This window comes from Eptesicus fuscus, chromosome 21, assembly GCF_027574615.1.
Source record: "Eptesicus fuscus isolate TK198812 chromosome 21, DD_ASM_mEF_20220401, whole genome shotgun sequence".
NCBI classification, from domain to species: Eukaryota; Metazoa; Chordata; class Mammalia; order Chiroptera; family Vespertilionidae; genus Eptesicus; species Eptesicus fuscus.
This window is the reverse complement of record NC_072493.1, coordinates 7,592,085-7,612,471: the sequence shown is the minus strand read 5'-3', so window position 1 is coordinate 7,612,471 and position 20,387 is coordinate 7,592,085. Positions and strand designations below refer to the sequence as shown.

The 20,387-nt window shown below is 49.4% G+C and overlaps 1 protein-coding gene across 1 annotated transcript; it reads right to left on the bottom strand.

The window, feature by feature from the left end:
- Positions 1-3,313: 3,313 nt before the first annotated feature.
- ZNF507 (zinc finger protein 507) lies at positions 3,314-19,425 on the bottom strand. The gene is made up of 6 exons (XM_008140165.3): positions 19,401-19,425; positions 10,402-12,533; positions 9,138-9,255; positions 5,673-5,787; positions 4,750-4,884; positions 3,314-4,658 (listed from the first exon to the last, which is right to left on the bottom strand). The coding sequence occupies exons 2-6, from the start codon at positions 12,529-12,531 to the stop codon at positions 4,310-4,312; spliced, it is 2,847 nt and encodes a 948-aa protein (XP_008138387.2). The 5' UTR covers positions 12,532-12,533; positions 19,401-19,425; the 3' UTR covers positions 3,314-4,309.
- Between the last annotated feature and the right edge of the window lie 962 nt (positions 19,426-20,387).

Sequence of the window (20,387 nt, the reverse complement as noted above, 5' to 3'; positions counted from 1 at the left end):
GAGGAGGGCGAGGTTTGACACAGGGCTGTCATGTAATCCGTCTTCTGTACAGGTGTCCACCAGCAACTCAATGTGAGGCAGGTGTGCAAAACTTTCTAGTCGGCACATTAAAAAGATAAAAAGAGGTGAAGTAAATTTTAATGACATTTAATCCAAAATGTCATCATTTTAACATGTAACCAACATAAAAAAACTATTGATACCGCCCATTTTTTTGTACTGAGTCTTTGAAACCGGTGTCTTGCACACGTACGGCACACCAGTGGCATCTGTGCTCAATGGCCAAGTGTCAGGATGGCTCCCACACTGCACCCTCTGTGCTGGGCTTTCTACAGGGAAGCTGGAGCTTAGTGCAGAGTGGAGTTTGGTTCTGGAAAGAGAGGGGACATAGCTGTGGCCCCTAGGGAGGCAGGATGAGGGGTCACAGCTATTGTGAGGGAACGTTTGGCCTCAGACATGTTAACACATTGTAGACAGATCACGAGAATTCTTGCTTCATATTACAGTGTTTGTAAAAACAAAAGTATCATACTTTAATAAAAAGGTATTAGCTTATAAGAACATGTAATAACAATGGGCTATTCAAAATGCAATGGGTATTTAATTTTAAAGCGTGCCTTTAACATTTATGTAAAGCGGTTTTTGTACTTGTTCAATAGAAACTTATCTGGCCACTGGGTAAAGCTAGCAATAGAACTACTGGTCCACAGTGTGTTAAGAGAAGGTGGCCCAGGATACTCGGGCACAAATAGACAACCAGATCAGTGACAGTCATGACGTTCGCTTCACGTCCCCACAGCAGATCCAACATGAGGAAACAACTGGTGTGGACCACACCATGGCCATTGTGGCACACACGTCGTGTTGGCCTTCCACCAGGAATGTAACTGCCATGCACAGAGCTAGTCTGGAACTTTGCATGAGAATGTAAAGCATGGGAGGATGTGACTTGGAAGACAGAAGGAACTGTGTAGCGAGGAAAAGGCTTCCAAATGGGCTGAGTTTTCACAATCGTTTGGTGCTAGTCAGCATTAGGTGGAGGAGTTACCAGAGGGCGATCCTAAGCTTTAGCTGACTCCTTGGGAAGTTCATTATCTAAACCTAACTTTCTAAGCGATCAAATCAGTATTTCCAAGGTAAGTACAGATATAACCTTTTGCTAATAAAGCCTTGAGGCAAGTGTTTTTAACAAAAAGTTTATTACCAAAATACAATATTAAAGTCAATACATGACAAATTCCTATAAAGCAAAATAAATTATTCTAACATTGTACAGTATTCCCGAAGGCAGCTGGCGCACGACAGCTCTGCCTCACTGGTGAGCGGGCAAGCTGTTCTGCCGTGAACACAACCCTGGAGTTTCGGGCATTAAGGCATGCAGCTCGCTGTGCAGGATAATTTCACAAAATGCAAACCATCCCATTTTACACATTGTCAGGATGAACTGTAGTCTTCCCATGTCAGTGTTTCAGAAATGTTCAGACTTTGGCTACAGAAGCAATGCTATAGTGTTACACAATACTCATTTCTTAAAAAAATACATGTCTTCATGTCCTTGAATAGCAAACTCAAGTTTCTATTAAATATATTTTATAGAATATGACTTAGAGCACCTTGCTGTACAATAAAAAAAGGTTAAATAAGTGGCTATGAAAACTGAAAATATACTGAGTCTCACCAGGGCAGTCTGCTCCTCTTTGCCAGGCCTCATACACTGCAGGAGATACAATGTAAACGTGAATGCCCCCGCTGCTCTGTGAGGAAAGAGAAACAACACCTGGCCACCGACAGCCACCTCCAACAGGATGAAAGACCTGGGCGAAGGCTGTACAAGTGTCACTACCACATGGTGCCTCCCGATCACCGGAGTGTTGGCACTTCGGAGCCTGGCCAGTGTGTTCTGGATTATTCGAGAAAGAGAGGAAACAGTGGAGCCCTGAAAAGTGTTCCTTATCATGGGCACATGCATCACCTTCCCCTCTCCACCTCCGCCTTATCCAGTAAGTTTATTTGAAAAACTATTTTCACTATTAACTCCTAGAATTATCAAGTGTTCAGAGTGGAGAACAAAAGATTCTGTATGGCAACAGGTCAGAGCCAGAAAATAAAATGTTACTCCTAGAAAGGGGACTCCTGCTGGTTACTTTAATACCTATCTCTTCCTCAATTACCACCGCATGTTTAGTCTTTAGAAATACTCAATTGTCTTTGGGAGAGTTATTTAAGGCTGGCCACAAACCGGTAAGGAGAATGCCTTGGGTATGTGGTTCCCCCTGCAGGCCAGGAGAGAGCTTTTGAGGATTGTCTAGGCCAGATGAACATTAAAAGACTTAGAACTTCTGGGCTAGTTTTTATCCCATGAGCTAGGGATACTTTAAATCCATGATTCCAAATGAAAAATTTAAGTAACAATCTATGGAAGTGGTTTAAGGAAATGAAGATAGTTCAAAAATTCACTGTTGAAATTGTTGGGATTTTTTTGGATATTCATATTTTCCAAATGATTACATAAAATTAAAGCCAAGGAAAATTTATAAAACAAAATTCTTCGAAGGTTGTTAATTTTCAGAATCAGATTTTTGTAAAGAAATACCGGGCCATAGCTACAAGCAATGGAAGAGTGGAATGAGTGGTAACAATATAAGTGATAATAATGAACTATTTAAAATATTTGAATTAGAAATGAAATGAAAATGTTTTAATTCTGAAAACAGGAGGAAATGAACATAAATCCACAGGCAGTGGACTTGGGGAATATAATTTACAATATATAAATTTGTTTTATCTTTGTAAAATCCACATATCAGGAATGGAGTAACTTTCATAAATAACTTATAGCTACCTAAACTAAAATGCTGCAGTTTCGATCCATTCTGTGTGTTTACGTCATCATGAAAATGAAATGCCTGGCCCCATTAAATAGTTCCTAATGCTACCTTAGAAACGTGAACTCGTCCCTTTGGGAAGAACTTTCTTTTCTAAAATGTGTCCCTAGAGCATCACATCCAAACCTGTCTTCCCCATTCCCCACTGATTGGCGCCAGGGCAGGAGCCGTTCAGGAAGAGCACCAGGAGGCGGCCCCACGGCCCCGCCTCTGACTGTGGGCACAGTTTCCTTCAACGAAACAAGGCGTAAATAAATGACCAAACTACCAATGCAAAAACAAAACCCCCTGTCCTCTCGACTCTGGAGAACGCATTAATACAAAACGTGTAAAAAAATGAGAAGTCACATCTATTCGACGGTGCACTCTAAAGCAAAAGCCGACGGGAGGAATTTCCTAGAAAGGAGAAACCCTGCAGACTTGCCAAATGTTATTTGTTATTAAAAGCTTTATAAACAACCCGAATTTTCATATTTTAGCCACATGTGGTTACCTCTCTTATGCTAAGTGTAACTAAATCAATGAACTCCAGGGAAGTAAAATCTCAAAGCCCTCATTTTAACAGATTCTGGATCTCACCCTTCTTCCCCCAAATGATTTTTATTGAAGAGATCAAACTATTAAAAAAAAAAAAGAGAGATCAAACTACTTCCAAGGCCTGATGATCAAGTGCAAATCTGTATACTTTGTTGTTTAAATAGACTCTTCCAGCTAAACGCTCGGACTGGTTCAGGAGAGGGGCAGATGGCTGTGTAACTGCCAAGACCCTGTGGTGACCTGTCAGATCCCGAACGGAACCTCTGGGGAGCACCTGCCCTGGGCTGAGACAGTGTTAGGAACCCCAAGGTCTGACTGAGTCTGGTGCCCACAGGAAACCCTGTAAATTTAAGACATTTACTCCTTAAATGCCTATTTATAATCTAGGTATAGATTCAGAGGTCTCCTTTCTTTCCTTTTTTTTGAAAGAGTAAAGCAACGTATCTGAGACCGAGTATCTGACACTTCCTCTCCGCTGGGAAGACTCAGGTAGAACGCTGGGAAGCCCTCCCTGCAGAGCCGCTATCTTGCTGCAAAGGAAGAAAACCAAGCCCTGCTTGAGACTGTGTCGCTTTTATAGCAATAGTTTTAGGACAGTTCCTGAAAAACCCTTTCTTAGCTCTTCTGTTTGCATTTCTACATGTAATAAGCTTTTAGTAATAAATACACTCAACACTAACAAGAGGTAACAGAGGGTTAATACAGGGTCACATCTTTGCTTCCTCCCCAACCCATTTTCCCTCACTCAGAATACTTAAATATTATTGCTGCTCATCCATTTGGAATTCCTTTGATTACATTACACATTTGGTTCCAAAGTCACACCTGTCATCCCCCCTCGTGTGTCTGTCGGGCGTCTGAGGAGGTGAGACGCATGCCCGTGGCGTCTAGGTCGTGTTGAGAGCTGCGCCGGGCTCCTTGTTCAGGATGATGTTGACAATCTCACCCTCGTGCTCCTTCATGTGATCCAACAGGTTTTCTTTGCTGGTAGATTCGAAACCACAGATACAGCAGCAGAAGAGTAAGACGCAGTACTCCATCCCTGGGGGGGCCACCCCGGGGTTCTTGTCTGAGCGACACGAGGAGTTACTTGCGGGGCTCAGTTTCTCGCGCTCGGTGGGAGCCTGGGGAGCCGGCTCCGAGGACGACACCACAGTGTCCACACCCCCAGTGGGGGGGTCAGCTCCTTCTTCACTGCTGTTTAACAGAGTCTTTCCAGGGGACTTCCCTAGAACCCTTAAAGCCAAACAAAGCACCAAACTGTGAGTGGGTTAGAATGCAGGGCTTGAACTTACACGTGACAGCGCAGGCCGCGTGGGGTCCGTACCTGCTGCTCTGGGAGATGGCGTCATTGATGGCCTTGTTCACCTGTTCGTAGTTGTAGTTGCGGTCGCTGGCGTGCTTCCACATGTGCGACTTCAGGGAAGGCGGGTGGCTGCACACGTACCCGCACAGAGAGCACCTGCAGCGGGAGGGAACCATGTCTGTAGAGGGAGCCCCCCCGCAGGATGAAAGCAGGGCCTTGCAAGGCATGTTCTGTCAGGTTTCTCTGAGATGTCACACAGACCTGCCCACACTCACCCGTGCTGCACCCAGGACCCAGGGGAGCGCTGGCACATGAAACAAGTGTCCTTGGGTGAGAGAGTGAGCCCAGGCCTGGCACTCCCTGTCCTGTCGGCCTCGCTGGGGTGGGAAACGGGTTCCTCTGGCCGCCAGCAGGACAAGCTGACTACGAAAGCAGCGGTTTATGCTCAAGAGGCCAGTTTACTTAGGAGTCATGACTTGTATCTGCCAGCGTATCTCCATCAACTGAGAATGCTGCTATTTCCTGAAAACTACTAGAATTAGCCTCGATGGAAAACCCAGTAATAAAATGATCTTGTTCTACACATGACAGATTAATTTCCAAAAACAGAATCTTTCACAGGGAATTTTATTGCTTTTAAGTGTTCAGACTCTTTTGCTAGAATACTCAGGGCCCAAATAACTGAACACTGTTATCTGACGATTCTATGAAACTGGAACCTGGTACTGACAGCCACGGGCATCGTCCCTCATTCCAACCAGACACAGGCTGCGGGCCGGGACTCCAGCTTAGACTCAGAGTCTTTAACCAACTGAACACCACCTGTGAATGCTGCTTAGCGTCTAACCCGTGTTCAAACAAGTGTGTGTGTTTAATAACTTCCACTTTTTTCTTCATTACAAAGTGCTGAGCACAAGCATTAGAACCAGGGTCATCACACTCACCTGTACGGCTTGTCCGAGTTGTGGGTCCGTCTGTGGTTTCTGACACCAACGTATGTTGTACTTGTGTAATCACACACGTCACATCTGTACTGTTTCTGGACTGAAGACTTATTCTCTGGACAAGGCATTTCAGAGTTTTAGTGACAGGCTTTCATTAGAGTCAAATGGCAGCACTTACATCCCACTGTCAATGAGCATTGACACCAGCAGTACTAATACCTCCATCCAGGCTCTCTCCAGACCAAGTTAACAAGTCAGAAAACGGCTCACAGGGCACCTGTCCCTGGGCCACCAGCAGATATAAAGTGAACATCACCTGACTGGGAGACATAGATACACTGGGTTGGTCTCTACATAACCTTGCACAAAATTCTAAAAGAATGGACTTGATGCCAGTGCCCGCTGACTACTAGCAGCTGAATTAATCAGAGATACACAGTTAATGTGAAAGGTATTAGTCTAATTAACATGGGTACATTGTCTTAGGGAAACAACGATTTGCCAACAAGCTATAATTTAGTATCAGAATCCAATAATCTAAAGTGTGGCTACAAAGTATCTGTAACAAACGGAATAGGAATACAAACAGCTTAGTGCTTTTTCAGTTGTGGGTTTCCTCTGTTTATGACTGTCAGCTGTCAATGCAACAACCAGGGAAAAGCAACTGTCTGCTATTACATGCCAGATAACGCTGTGCCACTAGTGACATCCAGCACTCTGGCAGGTCCGAGGACAAAGGTTATAACCAACGTGAATATGCAGCTCTCTGAATCCATAGGCCACCGTGCAACAGGGCTGGGCTGCTGAGCCCAGAAAGCCTGGACATGGCTGAGTGATGTGAGCAATGGAAACTGCTCCTGAAGATGCCCAACCCTTGTTTACTCTGTGAGCACCAAGTCCACAGCCATCCACATCCTGACTGCTCTATTCTCAGAACAAAGCAAGCACGGCCACCGAAGAGGGCAGAGCGGGAGGAAGCTTAGAGACAACACGCCACAGCACAGGGAGGTCAAACACAGGTACAAAAGCAAATCCACACTAAATTTTAACAAAACAAAATGGATATTTTCTTTTGCTAGTACCTACGTTTGCCAGACAGAACAAAATGTCCTAATATCCCGGCATAAATCTATTACATTAAATAGGCACACTAATCATGATTATAATCTAAGTGTTACTCTCAATTGGTAGGTTAAAAATTTGGACTTGATTATAAAGGGCACTGCTCCAAATGTAGTTTAAAAAATCCCTGAAAAACAAAGCCTGGGATGTCGGGTCATGCTCTGTGTGAGCGGTACTGCAGACCAATCACAACGAATAAAAACACCACGAAAAGGTGCCTGCACACAGAACGGGAGGCTGTGCCACCTTGAGCAGCTGTTTCCAGGGAGAAGGTACTGGGTTTCAACTCAAGACCTTGGGCTTCATCTTTGCTGCCAGCAGCACCGTGTGATCACAGGCAAATTATCTCCCCTCTGGGGGACTTGGCTTTCTTATCTACAAAACGGAGCGACCAGAGGATTCCGGTGCGGTCAGCACGCCGGGGGCACTGTGTTCTTCCTCTGCCGCATCTGTAGGTTCCTGTGAAGTCTCTGACGTGTCCTAGCTGCTAACTCCTCGCGGGCAGGAACCTGCCTGCTGTGTTTACAGCGACTCCCCAGGGCTTGGCAAATTGCAGGTTTGCAACAAAGAACAGTTTACTTAAATCTCACAAGGAAGCACACATGGAGGTGCTCTGCCCGAGGCTCTGGTGGAGCACCATCTGTCTTGGTCACTGGGCTCCTCAACGGCGCTGCCGCCTTTACTGTGCTCCCAGCACCAGGGCCAGCCCAGGATGGTCCTGACTTGGGCAGAACACACGTCCCAAGTTCCGTGGCCCTGTGCCTCTGAGCTGAAACGTGCCCTGAGGTGCCCGTGCCGTCCTAACGGGCAGAGATGGACCACAGGGCACACGCCTCCCTCTTCTTCAGTGAGATCACGAAGCGGTTAAAGTTTCAGTGAATGCCAATGACTCATCTTTCCCTTCTCTGTGAGCTAGGAACTTGTTCTTTGGTTTGACGACCAGATTTTGAAAGCTCAACGCTGAATGAATAAAGCGCCCAGGAGGTCGTCCGTCATCTGAACTGTCACTCTCTGATGACAAAAACGGGCGAGTGGGCCGGGTGGGGAAGGCATGGCCTGCATGTGAAATCCACCCTTGACCCAGGCGGCTACAAGATGGAATGTGGCAGAGACACTAATGTTGGACAGCTCGTCATAGAATAACGAACTGGTTACTTTAATTTTGAGCTCACATGTTAAATCTTTCCATTAAAATTGTGAGTTTTAACTTGTTAACGGCCCATGTGGATAGTGAGATGACTGCCTGAAAGGACATATTCCAGCCCTGTGCTCACCGCAGGCGGTGCCCCTGAGCAGGCCTGACTTTATCCCGCCATTAGGGATTCACGGCCCAAAGCTATCAAATGTTTTAAGGCTCCTTCACAGGGATGCGGAGCATAATGTGTGAAGGGAGAGGAGCACCTGGCTATTCTGCAGAAAGGAAGCAAACTGTCTAGCTCAGCCATCTCTGCAGAGGCAGATGCTCTGTCATAAACTCCTTTTGTCTGGGAGACGTTTGCAGGGGTGACAGCTGCTTGACAGGGGATGCGGGTGTCAGCACAGTTCTCTCAGAAACATTCCCGCGTCGGTTATGCGTGCTGGGGTATAATGTGATGAACATTACAGGAAAACATTTTACTCTGCAATTGTTTCTAACTTTAATTCTTAGGAAATCTAAAAAGGAAAGTCACCCCAATATGTTTTATTTCCCATAAACACGATGCACCACACTCAAGACACTGGGAGTTTATCAATTTAAGCGAGCTGACGCAGGGAAGCGCAGCTCAGCATGCATTAGCCCAGATTCTCGGGATGTGGCACCGCCTTTACATGGGGCACGAGTGAAATCTTTTGATGCTAATATTCCTATTAGCCGAGCCTTGACTGAGCGGTACCTGACGCGTACATAGAGATCTGGTGCCGTGTTTGAAAGAGAGTGCAGGTGACATCTGGCAGCAACCTTGGTTACGATAAGATCACAGCAGGGGCCTCAGAGTCTGGGGTGGGGGCTGCCATCTGTGAGCTGTTCTCGCGGGTCAGCTGGGCTGGGGGAGGGGCAGGCTGCTGCTTCGCTGCAGCTTCCCTGGCTCACGGGCCTGGCACCTAAGGTTCATGCCGCCTCTGGCTCTTACAGGACAGCAGAAATGTCAGTGTCAGAGCTCCCTACAAGGTGAAGCTGAGGACTTACTCACAGTACTTCGTTCAGGACTCAGAGTGTCCCCAGGAGGAGACCAGAACCCACAGTGCAAAACAGAGGAGGACAGAATCAGCTTTAGTCCTGAAAACCCCCCACCGGACAGACTGCTCAGGGCGCTTCTCACCTGGGAGGCGAGCCGTGCAGCCCGTGTGGGAATGCACACCTACCTTCCTGGGCACACTTCGCCTCAGCGGTGTCCCTGGGAATCCTGGGCTCAGCAGAAGCCGCGACTGACAGGGGATCTGGAAGGCTGTGCTGCTCTCTCTCATGGCTCCTCAGCTGACTCTGGACACGAGAGAAATGAACAGCAATTCCTAATGAACTCATTGCAGTTACAGGAGCCGTGCTTCCATGGCCTGGAACCTAGAACACACCACCAACGCTTCAAAAGCAAATGTGCCCCATCATTATCTGAGCCTTTGGCAGTTTATGGGAAGAACTGCCCTGGGGGAGCACCAGGAAGGCAGTTCTCTCCAGGTTCTGTCCTGGGTTCTGGCGTGGTGTGTGCACACTCACCCCATGGACAGGCCCAGGGAGAGGGCTGGAGGGCTCCCAGAGTCAGCGCTTTCACAGAAAGAAATCCCACCAGCCACTGCAAATCAAGAGCATAGTTGCTGCAGGCACCCCTGGGACTGCTCCCCGCCACCCCCCCCCCTTCCGTGTCCAGTGGCCGAAGCCATTCCAGATTCCAGGAGGGCAATCTGAGTGGAGTGGAATCTCCCTCAAAGGCCTTTCCTTCCTGAACCATCTCACTACCAGCCACCCCTGGGTCGCCAGAGAGAAAGTCCACGTCCCTGTTTCCCAGCGGGCCCTTTAGGATAGCAAAAAATACTTCCCCCGTCAACTGGCATATCGAAGAAAAAAAGTCCTAAATCACTGATCCAAAGAATGCAAGTTTCCTTTACAAAAACAGCATTTCACGCTGGTTGTTGGCTTCAAGGTCGCACATAAGGTGAAAGTCACATAGTCAAAGTGACCTTGAAAGTTCCTCAAACTGCCCATACAGCTAATATGTGGCTCTACGTCCATGGCACTGTCTCATCCAGCCCATTCTTCCTTCTGCAATGAAACGAGTCACTGTGGGCTGGCTGTGCAGCCGTGGAGGGAACGACTTGCATTTCGGGGCCGTGCGTTGCTGATGTGGGTTACATCTGTGCATTTGTGTGTATTGCATGCTGTCCCCCGCTGCACATACCCTTGCACTGTAAAAGCCACACATTCTGAAGAGACACTAAAACACTAAGGCCAGAGGCGGCCAGGGAGAGTCCTACCCCAGAAGTTCCGATGACCCAGATTTCACTCCCCATCGTCTGGGCCAAGTACCAAACCTTCTTGGGTCTGTTTCCTGATTGACCAAATGTGGGTGGACTGTACCCACCACACCTGTCCCTGCTCTGAGGCTGGGTTCCCAGCGCACCTGGGGCCGCGTACCTTATAATGGAAGGCCTCGGCGCAGCGCTTGCACTGGTACAGCCGGGCCTTGCAGTGGTGGATCATGTGGCTCTCCAGCTCCTTGCTGCTGTCGGCCACGTGCTCACAGATGGGACACTGGTAGGGCTGCCTCTGCCGGTGGACCCGCAAGTGCTGCTTGATGTAGCCCTTGTTCCCGCTCGCGTAGTGGCAGAGGCGGCAGCGATAGGGCCGCTCGGCGTTGGGGATGTACTCCACCACGCCGCCACCCGACAGGCCGGCCTCGCCGCTGGGCTGGCACTGGGCGTTGTCCTGCAGCTCCTTCAGGATGTCCTCGTCCGAGGCGTTCTGGTCCGTCCTTTCCCGCAGCTTCTCAATGACAGTAAGCAAGGACACGCTGATGCCCGTCTTCACCTGCCCGTCAGACAGCTCCTGCCTGCCCTCTGGGAGTGCCACCAAGGGGCAGCTGCTTTGGTTAAAACTCGTTAATCCATTTGAAGAGTTTTTAAGGGGTGACATCATTTTAGAATAGGCTGCCAAGGTGCTATCCACCTGCCTCTGCCCAGTGTCTGGGTCTAAGAGGTTGACGTTCCCGTAGTGCCCAAGGTTGGCTCTCGTGAGCTCGGCAGCTCTGATGGGCATTGTGACCAGGGCTTCTGCCGCCAGCGAGTGCAGCCTAAGGGACTCGGAATTCGTCCTCCTTCGGCCCGGGGGGGCGTTCTCGTCAGGGGCCAGTCCCTGATGGATCAGCTCGCTCTCCTTCTTCTCTGTGTTGCTCCAGCCTATGATCAGCCCCCCGATATCGACGGTACACTGATCGGCACGATAGGCCTCCTCTCTCCCCTCACAGCCTGTCGGGGGCCCTGGAGGGGCCGGGAGGCTCCCCTCCTCCAGCGCAGCGTTCACGAGGAAAGGCTTCTGCGACACGGTCTCCTCGGCGCTGGGCAGACGCTCCACTATCACGTTCACGTGGCCTTTCTTGTTGGGGCTGCTGCTGATGATCTTCTGTGCCGACGAGAGGAGGCTATCAGCCATCAGACTCTCCTCCACATCGGAGATCACCTCCAACACGTCCTCCTCATTAGGCCCAAGGGCCACCGACCTGCGGAGACCCGTGTCTCGTTCCGCACCAGGCAGGGCCGACGCCGAGGACAGAGGCTCTGAGCTGCAAATCTGTACCTGTACCGCCGGCCCGTTGTGGATGCTCAGCTCATTCTCTCCGATAGCGATGACCACGGCGTCGACCCCGCCGGGTGCAGCCGCCACCGAGGAGCCCAGCAAGCCCAGGGGCTCATTCTCATTTTCAAATATCGGGTAGGAGCAGTCCACCTCCCCGGCATGCTTCCAAGCGTGTGTCTTCAACATTCGCTGCTGCCCACACGTGTAGCTACAAAATAAGCACCGGTACATGCCGTACTGTTCGTAGGCATACCACTTCCTCCTCCCCCTGTCCTTCTCAGATGCGGCGGGGACGACATGTGTCTGTGGACCACGCACGCTAACAGAGAGGTCGGGAGTGCCTTCGCGCTTCCGCTCTGTGGGTCTCAGACACACAGAGTTGGAGGGGCTCACGCACGGTTCGGCTTTGGGCTGAACGGGGCCGTTGGCATAGTTTTCGTGGTCATTCACCACATGGGCTTCCAGCTCCTCTTGGCTTTTGGAGGTAACGTGGCACTCGGAGCACATCAGGATCACTTCGTTCTGCTGGCCGTGCTGCTTGATGTGGTCCTTGAGCACAGAAAAAGACGGGGACAGGAACTTGCAAAGGCTGCACTGGTAAGACATAGCCTTCCCATCGTTCTGGGTGAGAGGGTCCGGGCTGGAAGGGATCTGTGCCGGCTCGGCCCTCCTGATGTCAGCCACAGGGGGCGGGGCTCCTTTCGCTGGAATCTCCCCGAGCTCCTGGGCTTCAGGAGTGCTCGTCCCAGCACTGGAACGTGAGCGCTTCTTCCCAATCAAAAGGCATTTTTGTGACTTTTCATGTTCCACTATCTTGCTCAACTTCTGGATAACATGGATTAATGGATCTGCTTTAGCTGAACTTTGTCCATCAATTTCCAGTGAAGAACTGATGACAGTGTCGGCCGTCAATATAGCTTCCTGTTCCCCAATGTCTGGCACCAACATGGCGACGCTGCTGCTCACTTCCATATCTAGAAAGGAGGACAGACCACAGAGAGACACCAGGTCACAACTGGTTGGACGAACACAGCCATTCCCAGGGCAGAACCACCTTAACTTACTATGAAATACCATCCCTAGAGCCGATACATGACTGATGCAACTTCTTACACCAAATATAATTGTAGTTTTTCTTCTCTGCAAGCCTTTGGAATTGTGAAAATATGTAATTAACTTATCGGGATGGACACAGTGAACTCTGAGAAGTACTATGCAACGAAACTAAAGAAAAGCAATAGTCCAGTTCCTCCTTTTACTTCCTTCATCTTCCCGAAGATAAACCACAAACAACGCTGTGGGTTTTCCAGAGCTCATATTAGTGGTCAGCTATCACCCATACATGTTACTTTCTTTCCCCTGAAAGGAAAGGGCCATCGAAGACGGAAGCAATTGACATCCTAGTTGTCCACATATGCACGGGTCCTTAGGAAGAGATGGTCTGGCCAAGGAAGTCACTCAATAGAAAACACAATCTCTTTCAGCCTAATCTTAAACACTGCTTCCTGACAGCACCTACGTCATTTCAAACACTTCCTTTAGCTTAAAGTGAGATTATTTGTCGACTTGGATCTCATTTTTTAGGTTTAGGCTTTTCTTTTTTTCCAGCAACAAGTTTTGTTCTTCCACATTTCAGGTGCGTTTTGGAATCTCACACATTCAATAAACTCCAACAAAAGTTTTAGTGGCCCTAGCTGTAGACCAGGCGTCCTCAAACTACGGCCCGCGGGCCACATGCGGGTGTTTTTGCCGTTTTGTTTTTTTACTTCAAAATAAGATATGTGCAGTGTGCACAGGAATTTGTTCATAGTTTTTTTTTAAACTATAGTCCGGCCCTCCAATGGTCTGAGGGACAGTGAACTGGCCCCCTGTTTAAAAAGTTTGAGGACCCCTCCTGCAGACCAAAGACCATACCCCCGTCACAGGCTCTGAACTCTTATTTCAGAAGTTGAATCGTGGCCCCTGCTAGGACTGTACCCAAACTCCCACCAGACCCCACCGGGCTCAGATGGCTCAGCACGGTCTCCCCTACCCACTCACAGCAGTCAGGGTGCTCCGTATTTCCTGCTCTCAGGCACACTAACTTCCCATCTGGGCCCACATCAGGCAGAAGTACAAACATTTTACCCCTGGCTTCTCTGGTGCCCTTTGCCCCCACCCTCTTCCCAACTGACCACAATCACAACTGGGATGCGCTCCAGCCTTGACAACAGGGATGACCACCCAGCAATCCGGGGCCTGTGGCCCTGTAGCCACTCTCCCCCCTGAACAACCTGAGGGTATTATCTCCCAAAAGACGACAGATGCTCGTTGACTTACTAGTCAAAAATCACACTCCATGCTATACTGCGGAGTCTGGGATGCTGACCTTCAAGACTGTGACTGGCCGGGGGCTGCCACTGTCCAGAGTCAGAGTATCTTTCATACACATATTACCAGCCCAGGAAAAGATCAAAACTCAAAGTATGGTGTCTACCAAACATACAGCTTTTGCACCATCATGAAGTAGAAAATTCCTGTCTGAGGACCATCTGTATTCCCTTACAAAGTCTTTCTCAGGCAGAAAGAACAAGTGTCTGAAGTCTTTACACTCAGCCTCAATCACTAAGAGGGACCAGTGATTGAGAGAACAATCTGTTCCTCTAGAAAAACCCTGGGTGACTTTCTAAGTCACTTTGCTGCCTGTGAATTCCACGTTTAGGTCAAGGGAGCTGTGGCTCCTCACAGGACTACGGATTCCCCTTCTGGGCCGCTCTCAGGCTTTATTTCTTCTGTTCAGTTAAATACAACCTAATGATAGGAAACCTGGAACATTCAATTTCTTGCACAGACCTGGGGCTCTACTGCAGACCTAAGGCCTCCTTCCCAGGAAATGTGACCTCAGCAAGCTGACTGATAACCTGGAGGCTAGCTTTGCACACCCACAGGCTGTCCCTCTTCACTCCCTGACATGACAGGAGCGGGGCAGAGCACGCCAACTGCTCCCTGTGCAATGAAGAGGAGGAGGAGTTATCTCACCACAAACAAAACACATTACAAAACAATCTGACAAGAGACTCACGTGGAAAGCCGTGTGCTCAGGGAAACCTGTAGCAGGTGCCCCATCTCCCTGGGCATTTACGTGTCTCACTGCAGAGGCTGCACATGTTGGGGATAAGTACAGAAATGGCATCTCTAAAACAGACAGGATAACATCAAATACACCGAGAAATACCTGAAAAACCAGTCTGGGGACACTTGCAAAAATCAATGCAAAAGTTAAGTCTCAGTAGAACAAAGTCTCTGCTAATCAGATTAGATAACAGCTGGTAATAAAGTCTACAGAGAGTTAAGTTGACCTTAAGGCCAACTCTAAATTTTCACAGAGAGTTCACTTAGGCCCGTGGTCGGCAAACTGCGGCTCGCGAGTCACATGCGGCTCTTTGGCCCCTTGAGTGTGGCTCTTCCACAAAATACCACGGCCTGGGCGAGTCTATTTTGAAGAAGTGGCGTTAGAAGAAGTTTAAGTTTAAAAAATTTGGCTCTCAAAAGAAATTTCAATCGTTGTACTGTTGATATTTGGCTCTGTTGACTAATTAGTTTGCCGACCACTGACTTAGGCCACCAATGTGCATAAGTATATGGGACTGCAAGTCAAGTGAAGTAAAATTTATTTGAATAATAAGAGATGAAAATAAGGACAACAAAGACAATGCTAGTGGCTTAACAGCAACATGGACTGTACTAATCTGCATACTATGCATGGTCTCCAAGAGATCGATGTAAAAGCAGTTATGGAAAACGTTACTCTGGTGGGAGGCTGGTGGGAGAGAGAGGGTTAAAGGAGACTGGCAGATTTTGTAACTGGAGAGGTGAGCAAGTAGGGGCTCATTATACTATTCTACTTGTGTAATGCTTAAATTTTTAATATAAAAAGTTATAGAAAACATTCATATGTGCAAGGCACTAAGCAAAGCACCAGGAAGAATGAAAAAAAAAATTAAATTTACAGTTCTCACAGTTTAAAACTGAGTTGAGAGAATAAGACAAACCTGGTTAGAAATTTAAAAGAATTAACAGCTTTTAAAAATTGCGACAGTACACAAGGTAAAATCGTCAGAAACAGCCAATGACTAAACCCTAACAAGAGAATGAAGCGCTCCTTCGGTCTAGAGAGGTAAGCAAAGGCTCCGTGAAGAGGTAAGATATACACTGAATTCCAAACGATGTCACCGTCGGCCCTCCAGGCCTGTCCCAGGAGGGAGCACATCACCAGGACCCCTGTCCTCTGGTTGCTGGGGGAGTTATGTCAACAGGGAGCCATGCCTGGAGGTCAGGAGGCAGCAGAGTAACATCAAGATCCTCATTTCCCTGGCCTCCTCCCTTCAGGTGACCTTGAACGGGCTGTGTCCCTCCAGGCAGGCTGCTCTACAGGACACTCCTGGTTCTAGCCCCTCTCCCTGCTCCTGACCTGCTCCAGATCACCGTGCTATCCCCGGGGTTTGCCTACCCAAGCCCCTCACCTGGACTATGAGCACCTTTGTAAATACATCCTCCTTGAATTATCCAACGTTGAGGGTGCCATTCGCTTTCTTGGGACTCTGTTGACACAAGGGTGAGACTGACAATGACAGCAGCCATAACATCACATTTTCAGCAGTGAGAATAAGCATGTCATCCAGGGGCATGGTTGACTCGGAAGATTTACTGGGAGGAGGAAAGACTAGAGGTCTCAGCCAAAGGGGTTTCTTGTTTGCAGCCTTCAGACATAACATGAGACCAAATACATCAAATTGTTACAAATAAGTGAATAGCCCTGGCAGGGTTTTCTCAGTGGTCAGAGCCTCAGCCTGTGGACCGAAGGATCTCGGGTTTGATTCCCAGTGAAGGGCACGGGTTGCAGGTTCCCCAGCCCCAGTAGGGTGAGTACAGGAGGCAACAAATCAACGTTTCTCTCCCTCTCTCTCCTTTTCTTCCTTTCATGCTCTAGAAATCAATGAAAAAAAAATATCCTTGGGTGAGGATTAACAACAACAAATAGACCAGAATAGTTCTACCACCTTTCCCACTAAGTCTCAAATCTTTCCCAGACAACATTATTCCACAGGCAAAAGCTTGTAATTAACATCTTTTTCAAACAAAAGAGCCAAATTAGCGGTTGTCGTTATTTCCTTGTAATTTTCTATTTGGTTTATTTATGTATCTAATTAGTTCCTTTCAGGTATAGCAGTCAGTATGGTAATCAAAGTAAAATCAAGCTGAACAATTCGCGTGGGCCTCGATGGGATGGAGAAAGGCTGTTAACTTTCCTGTGTGTGTACGAAGACAAGTCAATGTTATAAAGAACCTTTTCTTTAAGGCTAAGAATTTGCTCTTTTCCAACTACAAAAAAATTGTGCTATAAAAGTAATGGCCAATTTCCCATTTTTCTAGATTATTGTAATTCTAAAATACAAAACATAACCTGTTAGCTGTGTGACCTTAGGCAAGTCAGTTTCTGTGGGTTTTATTTTATTTTTATTCTCACCCAAGAATATGTTTTTTATTGATTTTAAAGAGGGGGGGGGAGAGGGGGGAGGGGGGAGGAGGGAGGGGGGAGGAGGGAGTGGGGAGTGGGGAGGGGAGAGGGGAGAGGGGAGAGGGGAGAGGGGAGAGGGGAGAGGGGAGAGGGGAGAGGGAGAGGGAGAGACATGCCTTCCGTATGTGCCCTGACTGGGGATTGAACCCAAAACCTTTTTGGTGTATGGGAGGACGCTCCAACCAACTGAGCCCGCCCTGCCCCCACCACCACCAGGGCTGTTTCTGTGGGTTTTAGATTCCTTAGATAGAAAACAAAAGCACAGAGCTGGATGAACTTTCCTGTCCCTGAATTATAAACTATCTGTAAAAAATTACCCCCAAACTGCTACCCATTTATAGATTTACCCTACTAAAGTCAGCTATAACTTATTTACATTAAAATCTCCTTAGTTCAATGTAATTATTGTTACCAAGAAAAAACTGAGTATAAATATCACAGGTATATGAATTTCCAGTATAAAATTCCTTAGCTGGCATCTAGCTTGAGGTAATATTCTAGTTTGGCAGCTACAATTAAAACATCAGGTCCAACTAACGTCAATCAACATTTAGATTTAACATTTACTGAGCACCTATAATGTGCCAAGCATGTCACATAAGACCGTGAAGATGAATGGGGGGGGGGGGGGGGTCCTTGCCCTTGACAGTGTCTGTGCAGATTCTGTATATCACTCATGTAATTCCTGGTAATGTTAACTTGTTTTTTCCTTTTTAAATCTTTATTGCTGAAAGTATTACATATGTCCCTCCTTTCCCCCCGTTGACCTCTTCTATCCTGCCCCTGGTACTAATAATCTCTTTTTTGCAGACGAGGAATCTGAGACTCACAGATATAAAGTAATAAATGGTTTAAGAATTGGAATCCAAGGCTATATGATTCCAAACCTATCCTTTCTCAATACACCAATTTCCTTTTATTGCTCAGTGAGAACAAAGTTTGTAAGTAGTGATATTGAAGAGAAACAGCCTCTCACTGCTACTTTGTATCAACCAGGTAAGCGAGTTTGATCTTTGGGAGGGTCTAGCGATGTTACAAATAAGGAAACGGTAGTGCCCTTTAAGTGACTTAAAGGTTACATGGCTGCTAAGTGGCAGCGCCAGTGTCTTTCAAATCAGTTCCTGAAATGAGTAGTTCCTTGGATCAATCTTCAACATCCAGCTGTGGCCAAGAAGGAAAGTAGGTAGCATCAAACATTTCTCTTACTTGGAGAAACAAAGTAATGATTTTTTTGGGCAGTGAGACATTTCTCAATATTCTATGGCAAAAAAAGAACCCAATTATGGGATGCACATTTACACAATTTACCTAATAAGTAGAGTTTAGGACTTTGTATAAGTTATAACAAAATACCTCTGGAAACTTCTCCCGTAATTTTAGTGTATTTTATGCGTTAGCTCCGAATTTATCTAATTGACTCCAAATACTATTGGTTTTGCTGATACCACTTTCTAATTTATAAGGAACGATGATTTGCATACTGTTTTTTTTTTTTTAAATCTTAACTGAACACAATCTAACAACGGTGATTCTGCAAACATCAAACACTTCCACGAGCAAGGCGGGCTGAGGGGCAGGCAGCATCACAAGGCGAGAGGCCGTGTCCGGACCCACGGACCCACCTCCCCGGGAACGCAGGGCCAGCCCCGCTCCCACGTGTCCCCGCGCCTGGTGGTTTCACTATCTAGAAAGAACCTGAAAGTTCAAAGGGTGCTTATTCGTTTCACCTGGTTGCACCTTACGGCGAAGGTCACTGCCGGGGCAGAAAGTGTTTGTCCTCCCCGGGAAGGGAACGCTACACGGGTTCCCCGGGAAAGGAAAGGAGGGGCCGGGGTCCCTCAGCAACCAGTGACGCACGCGCGGGGCCCGGCGGAGAACCACAGAGAAAGTGCGCGGGAGGCGACAGCCCCGAGGCCGCCTGTAACAGAGATGCGGGCTGAGGGCCGAGCGCAGCCCCGCCGGCACAGAGGCGGCTTCCGGCGCGGAGGCAGCCTGGCGGGCCTGTCACTCAGCCGCACAAGCCGCTCCCCTGGCGCCCCCGACTCACAGGCGGGAGCTCTCCCCACGGCCGGAGAGGCTGGGACAGGGGCGGCTGGGCTGCTGCGCGGGCTGTTTCTGCACCTGCAGTTCTGATGGGCCGGCGGCGGGGGCGCGGTGCGGGGCAGCCGCGGGCCTCGTCGCGGCCGCACGGGGACCGCAGGGGGCGGCGGCGAGGCCCGCGGGGAGGCGCACATGGCCGGCGGCGGCGCCCGCAGCGGCGAGGGGCGGCCTCGGGACGCAGTACCTGCGGTCGGGCGGCGGCTGCTGCTCCGCGGGCCTCTTGGGGCCGGGCGGGCGCCCCTGTGCCCTCGCCCTCGCCCTCGTCCTCTCCCGCCGCGTTCCCAGCTCAGCGCCTTCTTTCCCCCGCTTTTCCGCTCCTCACCGGAGATCCAAGATGGCGGCGCAGAGCCGGTCACGTGAGACGCGGGCGGTCAGGTGACAGAGGGCCGAGTCTAAGGGGCGGGGCGATCATCAGGCCACGCCCACAGCAGCCTCGCGAGGGCGAGCTGGGCGGGCGCGGGAGGGCGGGGCGACGCGCAGACCGCGCCCACAGGCTCTCGAGGGCGGGGTGGGCATGGCGAGGTGCGGGCGCGGGGTGGGCTCCCGAGGCCACTGCGCTGCTCTCGGGGTCGTCGGGGCGGAGTCCGCGCGTGTCACCTGCGTCTCCTTACGTTTCAGCGTCCGTGCGCCAGGGCCCCGCTGCAGCCTCTGGATTCGGTGCAGCTTTTGGTTGGGCTGCACCTTGAGTGGCTGATCACGCAGAGAGAGGTCCCGCTGGGTGCCCGGCTCAGCGTCAGGGGTGTGGGGAGATGGGCAGGGCTGTGCGGGCACCTCTGTGGAGGGATTGAGGGTTTCCCGGGGAAGAGCCCGTCCTAGGGGCTGCGGTCCAGACCTGGCAGCTTCACCCAGTCATGCAGTCTCCATCCGCGGAGGGCCCCGTCCGTGGGGCCGTTGGGATCTGGCTCCTGACAGACAGGCCAGGGTCACGAGCAGCCCGGCTTCCACACGCAGTGAGAACAGCGCTGCACCCAGCGTCACCCTGGATGCTGGACGGTGTGGGTGCTTGGAGAAGGACACCGCTGGGTGCTGGGGCTGGACCAGCAGGGGGCCTTCCGCAGTGGGAAGACAGCAAAACGGAAGATTTGGTGACAGCCATGGACTGATCCCTCTGGGGTCTGTGCAGCCGGCTGGGCTCACAGGACTGAGAGTCGCTGTTGGGACAGTCGGTCAT

Coding starts and splice junctions, on each gene's coding strand:
- ZNF507 (XM_008140165.3), bottom strand. CDS start 12,531: ATGGAAGTGAGCAGCAGCGTCGCCATGTTGGTGCCAGACATTGGGGAA. Junction 5,788..9,137: donor GGCGAAGTGTGCCCAGGAAG/GTAGGTGTGCAT, acceptor TGCCTTGTCCAG/AGAATAAGTCTTCAGTCCAG. Junction 4,885..5,672: donor AACTCGGACAAGCCGTACAG/GTGAGTGTGATG, acceptor CTCCCGCTGCAG/GTGCTCTCTGTGCGGGTACG.